This window comes from Aulonocara stuartgranti (assembly GCF_965226115.1).
Source record: "Aulonocara stuartgranti genome assembly, chromosome: 2".
NCBI lineage: Eukaryota > Metazoa > Chordata > Actinopteri > Cichliformes > Cichlidae > Aulonocara > Aulonocara stuartgranti.
In genome coordinates this window covers 2,242,964-2,261,904 of record NC_138940.1, presented here as the reverse complement: position 1 = coordinate 2,261,904, position 18,941 = coordinate 2,242,964, and the positions used below count along the sequence as shown (strand labels likewise).

Sequence of the window (18,941 nt, the reverse complement as noted above, 5' to 3'; positions counted from 1 at the left end):
TAGAGCAAGATCAGGAAGCACAAGTAAATATTTCCCTCCATACCACAAACATGAACTATGAAAAATGTCTGAATATAAGAACCCTTTCTGTTGACTTTCAAGTGTCTTTTATTTATGTAAAACGGAAATCGACCAAAAGTGCTTTAAAGACAGACACATTTACGTTCCAGATTCCAAAAAACTTGGTTTTGGTGTGTTTTATTGTGTTGACTAATTATTTTGGGAAGTAATAAACACATCTATTTAGTTGGTATTAAAATATATTCAGAATTTGCTAATTAATGTTTTTTTTTATCTTAAATGATGACACACTGCTCTGCCCTGTATAAGCTCCCTTTATAAGTTTAAGGTATCGGCAATACTGGTCCTCCATCACGATTTAAAAAAAAAATCTCACACGCTGCTTTTTAGTGCTTTTTGTTTGTTTGCGTTTTTTTTTTCAAGGAAGAACGTCGTCTTGACGTCACGGCGTACCGTGCCCTGACCTGGCTCGGTTGTGGCGAAGAGGCGGCGCGCCGGAAAGCTACAGGATAGCACGAAGGAAACACAACTTTGGGGTTTGTGTTCAAGAAAAACATTTATAGGCGTCTGCGAAGCGATTTCCGAGTAACGAAGACCCGCTGCAAACATCTTTTTATGCAAGCGAAGTAAGCGTTTTGGCCTTGGTTAACTTAGCAAACATTGGGCCCAGCTAGCGCTAGCCGTGGAACTGACTTTTCATCAGCAAAAGCAAAACAAGGTAAGGACAGAAAACTCGAGGCATTAACATGTCAACAGATTCTGCTACCGACCAGTGCACACTGCACATGTCATATTTGTTATAGAATTTACCTAGCGCGGGTATAAAATGTATAATAAAAACGATGTTCATGTTGGCTAGCTATCTGCTAAATGGACTGGTTCTTATATAGCGCTAACTGCTCAACAACTCCCCTTAATGCTAGCTTCTGCTAAACAGTCGTGATAACGCAATAAGAAAACGTTTTTACACACAAATAATGCCGCGTGGACAAAGTTACGAGCAACATTAAGTAAGATGGATGAGTCTTTATTGGAAACAGCAGAAGCATTAGCTAACAGGTTAGCTGTAGAGGTTGAAGCTTTAAGACTCGGTGACAAATAGCGGCGCCAACCTACTCAGGAAGTAAACATCAGCCTGCGTGCTGTGAACGGTCATTGTCTGATCTCCTCACACCAGCCGGTCGTGTCAGACCTGACGGACACAGCTACTACTCTGGACTGCTACTGTTGTGAAGTGCTCATATTGGAAGTTAGCCCACAGCACCGACTCGTTTATCCTGTCCTCGGAGCTGTGTGTGTTCTGGATCTTGGCTGTGTAAACAGTGCACAGGCAGAAAAAAACTCCAAATGTTAAAAGTTGCGTTTAAAAGTAAAATAAAGTTGAAACTCGAATTTCTGCTAAACATTTAAGCTTCTCATACAAACTGAGCAACTTGAAGGTTTTGACTTTATAGAGCTGTAGTGCTCAGGCTAAGTTAGGTTGCTACTGTCTGCTGCTCACAACCATAAACATTACTAATTTATCAGTTTGAATGGTAAATAAATATCAGGCAGATGAATCCATCCACAATTAATAAGTCAGTTATAAGCTGTATAATTCAAGCACGGTCTGAGACTAAGTCAGCAGCTCATCTGCATATGTTATTACAGCTCTTACTTCTGGAGCCTTACTGCAGATTTCTCGCTGTGTAAAACAAACCGCGGTGGCTGGAACAGCTGCAAAGTTCGCTTTTCTTTTCTTCATGTCGGAGTTTGTTGAGCGGAAGCTTCGATGAAGGACTCCCGCTCGCTTTTCCCAGTAAAAGTTTTAATGGTGATCACAGGAACAGCGCTGCTGTTTTCTGTCACTCTACCCGAGCTCAGCGTGTCGGTAACGGCTCCGCCTCTTTGCTCTCCGCGGCGTGTAAACAGACTCCACGTTAAACTATGCCAGCGTCATCATCACTGTTATCAGTGTTTCTGTTGTGAAACGTTTTATTCACACGCTGCTCATGAATGCTTTTGTACTGCAGGTCTGCTTTTAGTCGCAGATGTGGGTGAAACGCTGGCGTTCATGTTGACATTGAAGCGCTACAGAGCTGTGCCTTAAACGAAGCATCGAAGCAAAGAATTTGTCCAGAAATCATTTTTATGATCGAATAATCCCAGATACTCTGAACTGTTGCAGCCCTGAAAATCACCAAAATTCAGTTTAATGAAAGAGATTTCATCCTTTATAACCACAATGTTAAAAGGAGAGCTGTGGTCAGCGTGGGCTTCTTATGATCCCAACCCTGTACAGATGCAAACACTTAGGATGGGGGAAAAACATCAGTACAGTATCTTATCGTGATATCTTGTATGCTGATATTGTATTGACACCAAATATGATATATTATTAAGTGAACTCTGGGAATACTCTGAACGAGAGGGCTCATCTCATCTGATAGGAGGCAACCTTTTTTTAAACAGTCACAGCTTGACTTGGACTGACTGCAGTCACTCAGAGAGATTGTTGAAAGCTTGCAAATAACGTCTGTGTGAGTTATAAATACAGACAGATTGCCAACATGTTGTCATCAGTCTCAATGAGTCTTTAATAATAAGGACAAGTCGTGGGGACACGGCTCATCTGGCTGCCAGCTGTTAGTATTCTGGGTATAATCCTATAAAACAAGAAGGTTGCCAACAACAAATGTAATAGTTAAATGTGAGTTTCTGTGTATGTGGGCACCAACCCATGATTTTCACTGATTCCCCCTGTTATTGCTGTACTACCAGGAAAAGATTGTGTGTAGTGGCCAAACTAAAATCCTATAATTGCAGAAGAACTCCATCCTTTATGGCAGGTTTCAGTGACAGTGGTCATTATGCTTAACAATGTCATTTTGCAGCAAAAAAACAAATAGCCTTATCTTATTCAGTAAAATAGATATTGATAAAGTTTAACTTTGCATTTCAAAAAGTTGATAAGTCGCAATATGTAATTGCAATGTTACAAATTAAAAAAAATCTCAATTGTATCATGAAGTATTGCAATAATTTGTTTTTGTTTTTGCAGGAATGAGTGATGACCTCTGTGGTGGTGTCAGATGGTGGTGGGAACATAGTGGAGTATGTGACTGTGGTGGAGGACCCCCAACAGGTAAATGCTTGTATCAACATTGTGGCCATATTTGTTATTTTTGAATGTGTGTTTTATAATGTAATTATGTTTGTGTTTGACCTCCACACTCTGCTGACAGTCGACGAGTTAGAGCACTGTGATTTGATGCAGTAGGAGTGTTCAGGCCATTATCTCCTTTGTTATGAGCTTTATCAGTCAGTGTGTTTTAGCCGGCAAATTCAAAGTATGAAGTTGGCCTCTACAACTGTATTTCGACTTACCTCCGGCGATTTCTGGTCCTCCTGTGTCAGATGGCTCAGATGGGGTGCCACGCTATCAGAACAGCCAACCTTGCTCCGGCGCTGTACATCCTTCTGGCCAGATGATCTGATTGGCTGCTGGCTTGGCTTTGCATTGTGATTCTGTTTGCCAAACCTCTGACTTCCTTATTTAGTTTTCCCTTTGTGGATTAATTCGGAAAACCCAAAGTGGAGTATTTTACATTCAATTAACTAAACTAGGATGGATTACCAAAACAGAGTGACTAAACTGAGTTAACTGGAATGGGACTGAGCTGGCCAGAACTTTTGTTCCTATTTGGGGTTGTTAATATATTGTTTCCCTTATGAACCGGTTTTTGTTTTTCTATCCCACGGTCTGTTAGAAAAACTCAGATCATGTGACTCAGCAACACATGACACCTTTTTCGTTTCATGCATAATTTGTTTGAGCTTAGTGATTAACTTGATTTCCAGAAATGGTTCAAATCACTACAACAGTGCAGTGAATTCAGCACTGATCTGCAAGTAAAATAGAACCTCAGCTGTGTTTGAGCGTCTTCAGCTAATAACTACACATTTCCAAAATGACACCACTTAACAGCATGGTTGGTAATGCTAACAGCCAAGTAGCATAACATTGTGTTAACAGCTGGGAGGGAACTATGCTGCATTCAAGAAGAGTAAAGAAATATCGAGGAGAAAAAAGCGAGACTGGATATGCATCAGAAGTAACATTTAGCCAAAAGGAGAGCTCAGTCTGCTGTTCGAAAGGTTCAGGTTTCGTGTCTCTTGAGGCTGTTATGTCCTTCATGAAATCCAAATAAAGCTTGTTTGAAAGCTGTAGAAACATTAAAACACTCCATGAAATGGAAATTACATAAAACTGAAAATCAGAACAGCCAGCCTGCTAAAGATGGACTCCAAACACTGTTTGAAAAATATGCTTTGCTAACAGGAGACGATTTATTGTTTTGGTTATGTGGATTTATTCTGTTTATGTTCTCTTCATTTTTATGGTGCTAAGAAAATCTATTCTATATTATGGCTGCAACGATTCATCGAGTATTTTGAATATTAAAAAAACCTCAAATTCTTCGCTTCGATGCTTCTTTAACGCACAGCTCTGTAGCGCGCCGCTGTCTCCATGGAAACGTGAGCCACATTTGCAACTAAAACAGACGTGCAATGCAAACGTATTTAGGAGCAGCGTATGAATCAAAACCCTCCAGGTTTAAACAAAAACAGCAGTGATGATGAGGTTGGTACAGTTTAATGTGGAGCCAGAGTCTGTGCACATGTCACGAAGAGAGAAGTGAACTGATACAGTCTGTGTCTCAGGCGTCATGCATTCAGTCTTCAGTTGCAATAAAGTCTCTAAAAGCAGTAAAAACAGTCTTTTTTCATCTGTCAAACTGTGTCTACTGTGAGCAGCAGCCTGCTGAGGAGGAGGAGGAGGAAGAAGTGGTTCAGCAGGAAGTGGATGCAGTGATCATGGAGGAAGAGGTGGAAGAGGAGGAGGGGGTGGTGCTGCAGGAGGAAGGCTGTCCTGCAGTAATTGTAGAGGAGGTGCCCAGCGCTCAGGTGGAGGAGTGCTACTCTGCTCAGGTGTTGGTCTACGATGATGAGACGTACCTGATGCAGGATGTGGCTGAGGAGCAGGAGGTGGTCACAGAGGTGACGGAGACTGGTGAGTCCTCTGAGTGATGGCTTCTCTAGAAAAATGTCGTGTTTTTCTGTGTGTGAAATCTGTACATGATTGAAGTAGGAGGTTAAAAGAAGCTTAATCCATTATTTCTAAATTCTTTTTAGACTTCATTTATTTACTTATGTATTTATTATTTATTTGATATTAAATAGAACTGAAGCTCAGCTAACTGAAACCTGCACGTTTTCTGGCCATGGTAAGAGATCAGAGGCCTGTACTGTGAAGCAGGATTTAGTCTTATCCAGGTGGCAAACTGGGTTTTCTGTACCACGGAAGTGGTTCACTTCTTCCAAAAGTAAATCACTATCTTGCTCTGGAGGAAATCAGGTTTGTTTGTGTTTTACTTTTTGTCTTTTTGTTGGCTGCAAAAAAACAAATCTATGAGCTTTAACGTGGTTCAGGTAACCCTGAATTCCCCTCAGTTATCCTTCCTTTGATACACTGTGATGCACTGAGTGTTTCTCTACTCAGTACATCTGTCTTCCTCCCCGTCCAGTCATGGCAGGTGGTTGCCCCACAGTGAATCTGGCTCTGCTGGAGCTTTCTTCCTGTTTAATGGGACATTTTCCCTCCCACCATCACAAAGTGCTTGTTTTATTTGTTTTATTTTTGAAATGTTTTCCCCCAAATACTTTAGATTATCTGGTTACTTTATACCTTTCAGTATAAAGTGCCATGATTTATGTTGTAATTTGATCCTGTATAAACAAACCTGGTAGTACAAACCCATTTGCTTACCAGAAAGTTGAGCTTGTGTTGTTGTAGACTGCCCTCTGCTGGCAGGAATGATGCCCAAGTCTTTTAGTCAGATTGCAGGAAATGGGAAAGAAGGAACAGACAGCTTGCACAGCCCCAAAGCAAGGAAGTAACACTTCATATTAGTTGAGGTTATGTTGTTTGTTTGGGTTTTATTTCCCCTTTTGTGGTTTTTTTCTTGTCCAAGATGAAATTTCTGTAGTTATTTAAAATGATAGGGCTGCTCCCAGCCTGTTTCTAGCAGAGGTGTATGTACTGACAGTCGGTTTCTCTCTGCAGTGGAGATGTCAGGTCACGACATGGTGTGTTTTGACAAAACGTTTGAAGCCGCTGAAGCGCTTCTGCACATGGAGTCTCCCGGAGGAATGCACAGTGAACGCAGCACAGGTAAACAGGCTGATGAATGACAGAATCTGTGTCACACAAAGCACTACATGTGTGACTTATGCAACTTACCTGCAGTGTCCATGAGGGTGGTGCCATATCGGATTGTGTGCAACAATACAGGGATAAATGTTTAATCAACATAAAAGTTTCATATCATGATATCAGTGATATAGCGATGCTTTGGTAAATGGACTGGTTGTTATATAGCGTTTTTCTACTCAAAGAGCTTTACACAACTTCCCATACAAGCACTTGTTCTAAGTACTTTCTGTTTAACTTTTCCACACACACATTCATAGTACGATGGATGCATCGAAGAGCAACTTGGGGTTAGCATCTTGCCCAAGGATATTTGGCATGCAGAGGGGGGGATCAAACAAATAACCTTCTGATGAGCATATATAAAAACACCCAGCACGCCCCTGCGGGCGGTTTATCCTTCAAGCTCGGGTCCTCTACCAGAGGCCTGGGAGCTTGAGGGTCCTGCGCAGTATCTTAGCTGTTCCCAGGACTGCGCTCTTCTGGACAGAGATCTCCGATGTTATTCCCGGGATCTGCTGGAGCCACTCGCCTAGCTTGGGAGTCACCGCACCGAGTGCTCCGATTACCACGGGGACCACCGTTACCTTCACCCTCCACATCCTCTCGAGCTCTTCTCTGAGCCCTTGGTATTTCTCCAGCTTCTCGTGTTCCTTCTTCCTGATATTGCTGTCATTCGGAACCGCTACATCGATCACTACGGCCGTCTTCTTCTGTTTGTCTACCACCACTATGTCCGGTTGGTTAGCCACCACCATTTTGTCCGTCTGTATCTGGAAGTCCCACAGGATCTTAGCTCGGTCATTCTCCACCACCCTTGGGGGCATCTCTCATTTTGACCTCGGGACTTCCAGATTATACTCGGCACAGATGTTCCTGTACACTATGCCGGCCACTTGGTTATGGCGTTCCATGTATGCCTTGCCTGCTAGCATCTTGCACCCTGCTGTTATGTGCTGGATTGTCTCTGGGGCATCTTTACACAGCCTGCACCTGGGGTCTTGCCTGGTGTGATAGACCCCAGCCTCTATGGATCTTGTGCTCAGAGCTTGTTCTTGTGCTGCCATGATTAGTGCCTCTGTGCTGTCTTTCAGTCCAGCTTTGTCCAGCCACTGGTAGGATTTCTGGATATCAGCCACCTCCTCTATCTGCCGGTGGTACATACCGTGCAGGGGCCTGTCCTTCCATGATGGTTCCTCGTCTCCCTCCTCTTTCTTGGGTTTCTGCTGCCTGAGGTATTCACTGAGCACTCGGTCAGTTGGGGCCATCTTCCCAATGTATTCTTGGATGTTCCTTGTCTCATCCTGGACTGTGGTGCTGACACTCACCAGTCCCCGGCCCCCTTCCTTCCGCTTAGCGTACAGCCTCAGGGTGCTGGACTTGGGGTGAAACCCTCCATGCATGGTAAGGAGCTTTCTTGTCTTTATGTCAGTGGCTTCTATCTCCTCCTTTGGCCAGCCTATTACCCCAGCAGGGTACCTGATCACGGGCAGGGCGTACGTGTTGATGGCCCGGACCTTGTTCTTAGCGTTCAGCTGACTCCTCAGGACTTGCCTGACCCTCTGCAGGTACTTGGTGGTTGCAGCTTTTCTAGCGGCCTCTTCATGGTTCCCATTTGCCTGCGGGATCCCCAGGTACTTGTAACTGTCCTCTATGTCTGCAATGTTGCCTTCTGGTAGTTCAATCCCCTCAGTTCTGACTACCTTCCCTCTCTTTGATACCATCCGGCTACACTTCTCCAGTCCGAACGACATTCCAATGTCATTGCTGTATAGCCTGGTAGTGTGGATCAGTGAATCGATGTCTCGTTCACTCTTGGCATACAGCTTGATGTCATCCATGTACAGGAGGTGGCTGACAACTGCTCCGTTCCGTAGTCGGTATCCGTAGCCAGTCTTGTTAATGATCTCACTGAGGGGGTTCAGGCCTATGCAGAACAGCAGTGGGGACAGAGCATCTCCTTGGTAGATCCCGCACTTGATGGTAACTTGTGCTATGGGCTTGGAGTTGGCCTCTAGTGTTGTACGCCACATCCCCATTGAGTTCCTGATGAAGGCTCTTAGGGTCCCATTGATCTTGTACAATTCTAGGCATTCCAGTATCCAGCTGTGGGGCATTGAGTCATAGGCCTTCTTGTAATCAATCCAGGCAGTGCACAGGTTGGTCAGTCTGGTCTTGCAGTCTCGGCTGATTGTTCTGTCTACCAGTAGCTGGTGTTTTGCGCCTCTGGTATTCTTGCCAATTCCTTTCTGTGTCCCGCTCATGTATTGACCCATGTGCCTGTTCATCTTAGCCGATATGATGCCTGACAGGAGCTTCCATGTAGTACTGAGGCAGGTTATTGGTCGGTAGTTGGAGGGGACCGGTCCCTTCTTGGGGTCCTTGGGGATCAGGACCGTCCGGCCTTCAGTTAGCCATTCCGGGTGTCTCTCGTTAACTAGCAGCTGGTTCATTTGTGCTGCCAGACGCTCGTGGAGTGCAGTCAGCTTCTTCAGCCAGTAGGCGGGAACCATGTCGGGCCCTGGTGCTGTCCAACTCTTCATACTGGAGACCCTTTCTTGGATATCTGCCACTGTGATGGTTACTGGACCCTGTTCAGGGAGGTCGCTGTGGTCTGCCCTCAGATCCTCTAGCCACTGAGCATTGCCGTTATGGGTTGCGTCCTTCTCCCATATGCTCTTCCAGTATTGCTCCGTCTCCAGCCTTGGTGGTGCTGTTCTCATATTGTTCCCCTGCCACTGAGAGTACACCTTTGCTGGTTCTGTGGAGAACAGCTGGTTTATTCTCCTGCCTTCTATCTCTCTGGTGTACCTCCTCAAGTTTCCAAGGCCTCAGGTATGGACAGCTTGCTGTATTTCTTATGCACCGTCTTTGCCGCACCTTTCTGCAACTCCGTTAGTTGGCTAACCTCCCTCCGTGCTACTTTGATCTTGCCCTCTAGCCTCCTTCTCCATGGAGGGTACTGCCCCTTGTGGCTGTTCAACTTGTAGCCAAGCATCTCACTGATCACTGTTGCCGTATTGTAGATCAGCTTGTTAGTGTCGGTAATCGTGGTTGTAGGTATCGTCCGTAGTGCTGCATTAACATCATCTAGCAGACCTTCTGAGGGTACTTCACGTAATCTTGGTAACCGGCTACGCGGGATCCAGGTTTCAAGCTTGGCCATGATCCTATTTTTCAGGTCAGTTCCTCTCGCACTCAACGATCCTTCTCCTATCGCACTTGGGGCTATGTGCCCAATCTCGGGTGGGGGTGATGATATCTCCCCCCTGACCTGGCGTCCTGACTCCTCCTTGCCATAGCATTTGTGTTGTACCTCGTCAATCTCTAGCTGTGAGAGCAGTCCCTTCTTTTGAATGTTGGAACACTGAGCTACTAGTTGTTTCGCCGTCATTGTGGATGTTGGATATCGAAGATATTGAAGAATCTTATGAGAATGTGAGGCCAGATTTATTGTTGTACACAGTCTGAAAGTCTTCATGTCTGTCTCACTTCATGATGCAGCAGAAGGAGAATAGTGTTGTTTTGTGTTCCCTCAGCAGATGATGTGATGATGGAAACGGTGGTGGAGGTGTCTACAGAGTGTGGACCCATGGAGGAAGAGAGCTTCCCCATCCCTCCTGGCTGTGAACCTGTAGCCAAGAAGAAGAGAGGAGGTCAGTGTCAGCACAGCTCACCTGTTGTCACCTTTTATTTTGTTTGCTGATGTTCAGTTTTTCATTCTAAAGCTATACAACTGTAAAGCAACAGTAGGCAGCTCTCTAGTTAAAACATGAAGCTGTGTTAGTACAAACGAGGTAGTTCAGTAAAGACAACTTCCTCTGAAAGCTGCCGTATGCCAAGATTTGTTCCAACTTATGAGTGGAGTAAGGTAACAAAGTATGAAAAGTCAATCAGCTCAACAGACAATGTGGCAGAAGAATAAGCTCGATCTATGTGTGGGTTTGTACAGGTGGACGTAAGGCTAAGACACACCAGCCTTCTTCCAACGGCTCCTTCGATCTGGGCATCAAGAAGAGGCCAAGAGAGGGAAAAGGTCTGTAGCTGCTCTCTGCCTGTAGACAGCTCCTGTCTCTGTTAGCTGCTAGCCTAGAATGACTGGATATAACCCAGATACAGTATTTTCCCACTTTATGATTTTTGCATATTTGTCTTACTTAAAGGGAGCTGCAGCTACCGATTAAATGTTAGTGGAAGGCAAAAGAAAAAATAGTTGTGACAGTATTTTATCTCCTGGGTAAGCTGTCTGTGTTTATTTGTGCTAGTGAACGAGTATGTGTTGTTGTAACCTTATACATGCACATTTAATAACATTCTGATGGTGTAAATGTTCATCAAGGTAGTAATAGCTAATGGGTTAGCTGCCAACTTCAGCACGCTGCCAAATGTAACCGGCTAAAGCCTAACCTGTTACCAGACAGGCACTTTGCACTTTTGAACATCTGTAAAACCTGTAACTCTGGTACCATTTGCTCAATTGACAGAATTTCAGGGCTTCCTAAAAGCAGCGACTCTGGTCTTTTTAGTGATATTAGGATAATTACGGTATTCCCAGGCACGTCACAGCAGACAAAGGTTGATTGAGTGGAGACAGTGAGTGTAATAGGGCTCTGCAGAAAACAGATATTTCTCTCACCCCAACCAATCACAGCAGATGGCCCCGCCCCTCCCTGAGCCTGGTTCTGTCGGAGGTTTCTTCCTGTTAAAAGGGAGTTTTTCCTTCCTACTGTCGCCAAAGTGCTGCTCATAGGGGGTCATATGATTGTTGGTTTTTCTCTGTATGTATTATTGTAGGGTCGACCGTACAATACAAAGCGCCTTGAGGCGACTGTTGTTGTGATTTGGCGCTGTGTAAATATAATTGAATTGAAAAAAATGTAATATTCTAGAAGAGGTTGGAGTTCCCTTTGTTTGTTTGTTTTTTGTTTTTTTTTTGGGGGGGGGGGGGGGTTCTGTTGCTGACCTAAACCCAACAGGAGCTCTCACCAGTTAAACATGGTATAAAGCTATGCTAACAGTCCATCTGCATATTTTAACTCCTTTAGCTTTACTGTAGATTTTTGCTGTGTAAAGCCAAGGTGTATGCAAGCACCTACATGCTTCACTTTTCTTCATGTCAGAGTTTGTTGATCGGGTGTTTTGATGAAGGACCATCTTTTTCCAGTAAAGTGCTCTGGTCCAAACCAGTTGATGAGTGTGTAAGTTTTTCCCTGTGGTTTGGAGAAAAATGTGACTCCAAGCAAATCAAAATGTGACTAAAAACCATGTGACAATGTTCAGTCTGCTCATTGGCCGGATGTGCAAGAGCAAAAAGTAAATATAGGAAAAAATACGTTATGTGACACATCTGTAGTACAGATACAACCACTGAAAACTGCCACTTCAGCCATCAGCTGACATCAGCCGATTAGAGCCCCCCCCATTTAACCTTTGGTAGTTTCCACTATAAACACGCCCCTTTCACTCAGTTGCAGAGTGTGACCAAGAGATGGTGCTTTAAAAAAAACAACAACCTTGGATTCTTTTCACAGCCCACTGTGTTGATTTGAGGCTATATAAATCAAACTGAATTATATTACACATTATTTTGATAACTTTCATGAAAACCTCTTCACCCATTAAAGGATAACAACTTAAGTTTTGAAAATATAAAATAAATAAAACTTTACACTCAGTTTGACCATTCAGACATTTACACTGACCAGTGTTCGACCAGTGTTAACGTGATAGATGTCCGTGGGTGTGTAGCTGTTATCAGCTGGTTGGCCTGGGTCTTTGGAAATGTGAGAAAACTACTGAAGCATCCTCATGGTGTCTTCACAAAAATGGGACATTAGAAGACTTCCAAAAACAGCAGTCTACACTATGTGAAGACCATAAATTTAAGGTTACATATTTGATATTCAGTTATTTTTGTTTCTGTTGAAACATTCAGTTTGTTTCAAGGAGGCGAGCACATGCTCTCACAGTTACCTCAGATGTCTGAGTTTTCATGAACGCAGCGCTGCCTGGAAACTGTTTCTCTTACTGAGCTGACATAAATTAATGTTCTGGCTTATCAGATCATTCGTCAAGTAGAAATTACTTCTATATTGTTAAGTTACACTCTGTTATCAATTCAACGTGATGTCACAAAGTCTGCAGATGTAGTAACAACAGTTTTAGTAACTCTGGGCCGGATTTTAACAGTAATGCGAAACTTTTTGTGAAACAATTTTGTGATAAATTTTTCTTAAAGGACAAAACGCATCAACGGCATTCGGTAAGCTGAGGCAGTCATTGCAGCAGGGTGCAAGATGCTGGCAGGGAACGCATACATGGACCGGCGTTCTGTAGTCCGTACTTCACATCCAACACTTCATTGTTCTTGGTGATGTAAGCTTGGATGCAGCTGTTTGGCCATAGTAACCCATTCCATGAAGCTCGCTATTCACTGTTCTCGAGCCAGTCTAAAGGTCATATGAAATTTGAGCTCTGTAGCGATCGACTATCCAGGAAGTTGGCACCTCAGCATCTGCTGACAGCACTTCTTTGATTTTACGTGGCCTGCCACTTTATGGCTGAGTTGGTGAAACACAGGCACTACGACTAAGCACATATATCCCATCCACTGTAGCAACTACAAACCCTTCACCGAGGCAGCTTGTTATTTTCATGTACATCACCAGGTTTGTAGTAAAAACAAAAATGCATTTTGGGTCAATTTGAAATGTAAAAGTAAGGTTGCAGGTCAGATGTGACGTTTGGGTGAAAAATGTAATTTCCCATGTACCAGGATCTTTCCCTAAGCGCTGCAAAGGAAGGAGAATTTTAAGACCTTTTCACCTTATTCTACCTTGAAGAGGTCAAAGGTGCATGCATGACCACACTCCACATTCCCTACACATTTCATCAGCATTCATTCAAAATCTTTAAGCTGTTGTATTTAAAGAAAGAATGAGAAACATACCAGCTTTACCCAAACCAGCCTGGGTGGCTCGAGCTAGCTCTACCAGCATAATAATGTGGTCAAATACCACAGAAGTACAAAATATATCACTTGTAGGGTAATGTGGATAGCAAAAAGGATATCAACACTTTACCGTACAAGTGTCTTTCTTATTGGTGAATATCAGAGGCAGATCTTTATGATGTTCTGTTTGGGCCTCCTAGACGAGTCGTTGATGTGCTCTTTGAGTAATTTCAGTCACTGCATCGATCTATCAGCCTGGTCTATCAGGTTGGAAAAGCTTACAGTCAGGTGCCGTAGTGCCATTTATCAAGGCGGGTAAATCGATTTTACACCGGGTCATGTTGGCTGTTTTTAACAAATGAAACAAAAAATGTTGAATGAGGTCGGCTGAATGAATTTCCTTTGGTTGCTTTTGAATAATATAAAAATAAAATAAAAACACGGGACTGAGACAGGCGTCACCAATAATAATAATAATAATCTGCACTAGTCTTTGAACTTGACTGCTTTTCTGCATTTTCAGGACCTCAGTGTTGAAAGTCCGTGTATCATGTGCTCCCCACAGGTAACACCACCTACCTCTGGGAGTTTCTGCTGGAGCTTCTGCAGGATAAGAACACGTGTCCCAGATACATCAAGTGGATGCAGAGAGAGAAGGGCATCTTCAAACTTGTTGATTCAAAGGCTGTTTCTAAACTGTGGGGTAAACACAAGAACAAGCCTGACATGAACTACGAGACTATGGGCCGGGCCCTAAGGTGAGCTGTTTTGCTCCATGAGCACATCACAGTCTGCAATCGTGATTTACCAGGACACGATGATTAAAGACACATCAGACGCAAACAGACAGAAAGACCAAATAATGACTCACAATTATTTTATGAACTCAGAGGGAAAGTAGTTTATGTTTTTACTCTCTGACATGAGTTTTGACCGCCTATCCTGATGTTCTGGAGAGTTCATACTCCATGTGTTGTTTCTGTATAGGTATTACTACCAGCGTGGCATCCTTGCCAAAGTTGAGGGTCAGCGGCTGGCCTACCAATTTAAAGACATGCCCAAAAACATTCGAGTGATCGATGATCACGAGGAGGCAGAGGAAGTGGAGGACAGCGAGACCGTGGTGTCCAGTCAGAATCTGGCTCGCCAGCAGGGCCAGGCCACCCTGGGCGCTACGTCTCTCACCACCTCCCAGCCTCAGCAGACCTACGTCACTGTCATCCCCAGCAACACCACCACCAGGTCAGACAGACATGTGCTCATTTAGTCTTCCTGTGCCCTGTAGGATGTGATTGTCCAACTCTAAACAAATACATACATTAAGGCTAATTTTCACTACTGCTCTACAAAACTGTCAAAGACTGTTTTAGGGGAAACCTTGTGCTGTTTGATCAGATCATGAACCTCTGGTCTTATACAGGAGAAATGATCTGTTTGGATGTGGTGCACTGAGGATCACATGCTTCAAGTTTATATGATCAGCATTGAGCACATTTAGTGTGGATCCTGACATGTTGTGTATGTGTGGTGATTTTATTTATTTATGTATTCAGTGTTTACTCTTTTGCTTGTCTATCCCTGCAGGCCCATCCGAGCTATGCCAGTGGTCATGACCAACTCGCTAGGTCAAATGGCGTTAAACTCTCCACCCATCCTCACAACTACCACAGGAGTCCCAGTGACTGTAGCGAGCACCTCTGCTAGCACTGCCCCTAAACTTGTGATCCAGGCACTGCCCACCATGCTTCCTGCTGGGACAAAAGCAGGAGAGAAGATCACCATCATCACAATCCCAGCCAACCAGCTGGCAACGCTCATGCAGGCCAACCCATCAGGCCAGGTCACGCAACTCATCCAGGCCAAACCTGTCACTGCACAGCTAGCGCAGGCCGCCATCAAACCGCAGCTCATCCTGGCCAAACCAGCCACAATGGCTCAGGCGCTGCCACAGATGTCTGTCCAGTCTCACTTAGCCCCCACCAAAAGCCCCATTCAGCCCCCAAAGCGTGACGCAGTACAATCAGACGTGGCAGCAGAGGCCCTGCCCACCTCCAGCTCGCCGGCAGTGTCAGTGGAAAAACTATCATCCTGAGAGCCAGGGTCCCCGAGGGGGTTTGGTGTGGAGAGGGATGTACAGAAAGTGACTGTGGACACTACTGAGGAAGTGCAGGGAACATCCCACACCACCTCCTCCTGACACATAACTGAGCTTCTCCCTTATTGGCTTAGACCGTCCGACCGACGCTGGTCTCTAAGGAGACACTTTGACTATCTGGCTGCTGAAGCCGCGCAGAGGACGAAAGGGACTGTTAGACATACACATCGATGGTTCGCAGCTCAGAAACGTGGGCGGCCTTAGATCGTAAATGACAAGTTGTTTTTGTAATCAAAGCTAACATAAGAGGCTAGCAGGACTTTATTGTAAACGGAAGCTTAAAAAGGATTTTTGATACTCGACGAGTATGTATCAGTACACATGTAGTTTGAATTCCTCTGTAGCCCCTTTCACATTTGGGTTACAGACTTTAAGACTGTAAAACTTAAATGGCAGAGTAAGTGGGGCATTGCTTTAGACACATTCACAATGACTGAAACTGGCGCTTGTTTCAGGCTTTCATGGGTCGTCTGCAGAGCTCTCCTGAACTCAACAGGACTGTCACTATTTCCCACTGTTATCCTCTTTTTTTTACTGTCCCTAGAGTGGGGGTCAAGGATATCTGCATCCAGAAAAAAGAACTGATTGTGTGCTCCGCAGAAGTATATTATGATTTTTTTCTTGTACTCTCAGTGTATTGAAGTAGATTTTACTGAAATATGTATAAAACAAATGTTAATTCAGAATGTCTGGAGTGGGTTCATTTAACCATCTGAACAGTAGCTTAGTGGTTTATTAAAAAGCTCTGATGGACACCAGGTCCACAGAAAAATGCTCCTGCTCACCCTACAGATTCAGTTCAGTGTCTGTGCACAAAGTATAACATGACTCCTATTAGTTTACCTAGGAAATAGCCCAATAGCAGCTCTACTTTTAGGAGGGCCTAAAAGTAGAGCTGCTACTCCTCCACGTTGAAATGAGCCAGTTAAAGTGGTTCGGGCACCTGACAAGGATCCTCCTAGGCGAGACCCCGGTGCAGACCCAGGACATGCTGGAGACATTAGATCTCTTGGCTGGCCTGAGAACGCCTTGGTGTTCCCCAGATAAGCTAGAGGAGGTGACTGGGGAGAGGGAGGGAGGCCTGGGCCTCTCTGCTTAGGCTGCTGCCCCTGTGACCTGGCCATGGATAAGCAGCAGAAAATGGATAGAATGGAGCGTAAAGATTAGAGTGTTTATTAGTCTTGGCAGTCAAATTCACTTTTTATTATGGCAAACAAAGTCCACAAACATGGCAAAAAGCAGGCAAATATCTCACTCAAGATGCTGTTTGAGGATGCACAATGTATTCCCTCCCCCTATGGTCCATACCTCCATGCTGCGTCCTACACCAGCCTATGGGGCTCCAGCTACTAAAGTGTGACAGTAGTAGTGCACTTCCTGCAGACAAAGGATGATTAGGATCTCCTCTAGAATCAGGCACTTCCTTTCAGGCCACTTGAAAGCATCCAGTGGCCAGTAGATGAAGCCATCCTTCAGCTCACCAAGAGCTGAAAGAAGTAGATCTTTCTTTAGTGCACCTTATTTCAGTGCCACACTCCTGCAGCTAAAGGAAAACGAATAGATTTTTAAAAAACAATAAATTTGTAACACTTGGTGATGAAGAGTCACAAAGTCAGTGGTTATTATGCTTCATTCACTAAGCTGACAGTCGAAGGCATTGCACTAAAAAAAGAAAAAGAAAGAAATTGTTAATTATAATTATATAATTAATTATAACCTGATGACTGTTGAGAAAAATATATTGTTAAACTAAGTTTTATCTTTTATTATCAGTGCAGTTTTGAATCCTCTGACTGTTTTTACATTATTTTGTTTTCAACAATTAACATTAATGAATTTTAGCTGAAATATTCCTCAAGTGGCATGTCACATATGGAGGGCCAGGAGTGCCAAAATTGATTAATCAAATGCACCATTAAATAATTAATTAATTCTCTCATTAATTAATTATTGACATGTTTAGTAAGTTATTTAATGATATATTAATTAATGAACACAGGCGCAGGGCCAGGAGGGCCAGGAGTGCCAAAATAATTAAAATATATTTTATTTGTCAGACCCGCCCATCAAAGTCAGGGGGCGGGGTTAAAGCTGATCGAGTCAAATCCATTGCTTTGCCTGGTGACCATTGTTTCAGTGGGTGTTTCTCAGCACCAACAACAGAAATTTGGAAACTAACAAAGCTCGCCTATACTTAAAATATCCTGTTTGTGTCTCACTCACTACACTTTTCATATGTTTTTAGCATGTAGTGGTTTAATCTTCAGATATCTGGTCAGTTTGTCAAGAGAGAGCCTGTTTGCAAAAGTGCTCTGATGGTTTCGGAGATGTCTGCCAAGCACAGTATCACTGTGACAGACCTGCTCGCCTCACAAGCAGTCAGGCGAGCACGGCTCCTGATACACTGCTGTCATAACCCTCGCTGACTGTCACCTCTGAGGCTGAACACTGACTTTATTTGAGGTTATATCTATCAGGTCTTTCTCCCCTGATGTTCGTATGAGTCATACTTGTTTCAGTCGCCAATTCTGAAGTAAAACTAACATTGAAAACATGTTTAAGGAGAAGTGAGAGCAAATAAATTCGATTAACATCTGATCTGATTTTTTGTTTTATTCATCAGCATGACCTGTGTATACAGTATAAACTATTAAAAGAGATGACGTTGGTGTTTCCGTCATGTAATGACTGAGTGCAGTCCAGCTGCTGTCCCAGAGTCCTGCACACCACGGAGCGACGTCAGCATATCCAGGATGTCTTTCTGTTTTCTGGCTTCACTGACCCTAACACTGGGACCAGGATAAAAGGTCACGCAAAGCTGGTTATCAGCTTTCTAACTCAACCCAGGGTTTGCCAGCGTGGGCACAGGAAAGTGTTGGCAGCATCAAACTAATCCAATGGTCAGCCATGAGTCTCATTCACAGCTCTTCCACAGAAAATGATCCTTAATACTGCCAACTTTTCCAGAGACGTGAAAACTGCAATATACAGAACATACAAATATACCAGCTGAACGCAACAATGTTTCAAAAAGAGATGATTGCTTCAGTTTGTTGCAGATCAAAGTCGAATGAATGTGATTGGTTGAACAGGTGTTCTTGCTTCGGTGTTATCCATCAGTGTAAGAGACTCAGCTGCAGATTAGAATCAAGCAGAATAACATTCATACATTTAATAAATCACCTTCCTTCCTACTGTCGCCAAAGCGCTTACTCATAGGGGGTCAAATGATTGTTGCAGTTTTCCTTGTACTATTTTAGGGTCTTTACCTTAAAATATAAGCTTCCAGTTCACCTCAGTGCTTCTTACCTTCAAAGCGCTTCATAACCTCCATATGTATCTGATCTTCTCCACACGTGCTCACTGCTCTTCTTCAGCTTCCCTTCTGTCTGTTCCACCTGCTCCACTTCCACATCTCCAGACTACAAACTCTCTACTTGCAGCTTAAAACCATCTATTCAGAACTGACTTCATCATGACTCCGTCTTAGTCTATTTTTACCTTGTTTAGCTTTTATGCTTACAGACTTGTTTTATCTTTGTCTACCTTATGTTTTTATT

General features: G+C 43.8%; 1 protein-coding gene across 2 annotated transcripts; it reads left to right on the top strand.

Moving 5' to 3' along the window:
* Positions 1 to 450: 450 nt before the first annotated feature.
* Positions 451 to 16,067, top strand: elf2a (E74-like factor 2a (ets domain transcription factor)). Of its 2 annotated transcripts, none has more exons than XM_082555543.1 (9): positions 451 to 739; positions 3,062 to 3,145; positions 4,819 to 5,074; positions 6,128 to 6,235; positions 9,817 to 9,930; positions 10,227 to 10,310; positions 13,792 to 13,984; positions 14,214 to 14,468; positions 14,811 to 16,067. In XM_082555543.1, exons 2-9 carry the CDS (start codon positions 3,071 to 3,073, stop codon positions 15,316 to 15,318), a joined length of 1,593 nt encoding a protein of 530 aa, XP_082411669.1. In that variant the 5' UTR covers positions 451 to 739; positions 3,062 to 3,070; the 3' UTR covers positions 15,319 to 16,067. The 2 variants fall into 2 exon arrangements, with proteins under 2 accessions (XP_082411669.1, XP_082411668.1); XM_082555542.1 differs by having other exon boundaries at positions 453 to 739; positions 9,814 to 9,930.
* The last annotated feature ends 2,874 nt before the right edge of the window (positions 16,068 to 18,941 follow it).

Bases quoted from the DNA above. Each gene is read 5' to 3' on its own strand.
- elf2a (XM_082555542.1), top strand. From the start codon at position 3,071: ATGACCTCTGTGGTGGTGTCAGATGGTGGTGGGAACATAGTGGAGTAT. The intron at 9,931-10,226 runs GTCAGTGTCAGC...GGGTTTGTACAG, and splicing joins AGCCAAGAAGAAGAGAGGAG to GTGGACGTAAGGCTAAGACA. The intron at 13,985-14,213 runs GTGAGCTGTTTT...GTTTCTGTATAG, and splicing joins ACTATGGGCCGGGCCCTAAG to GTATTACTACCAGCGTGGCA.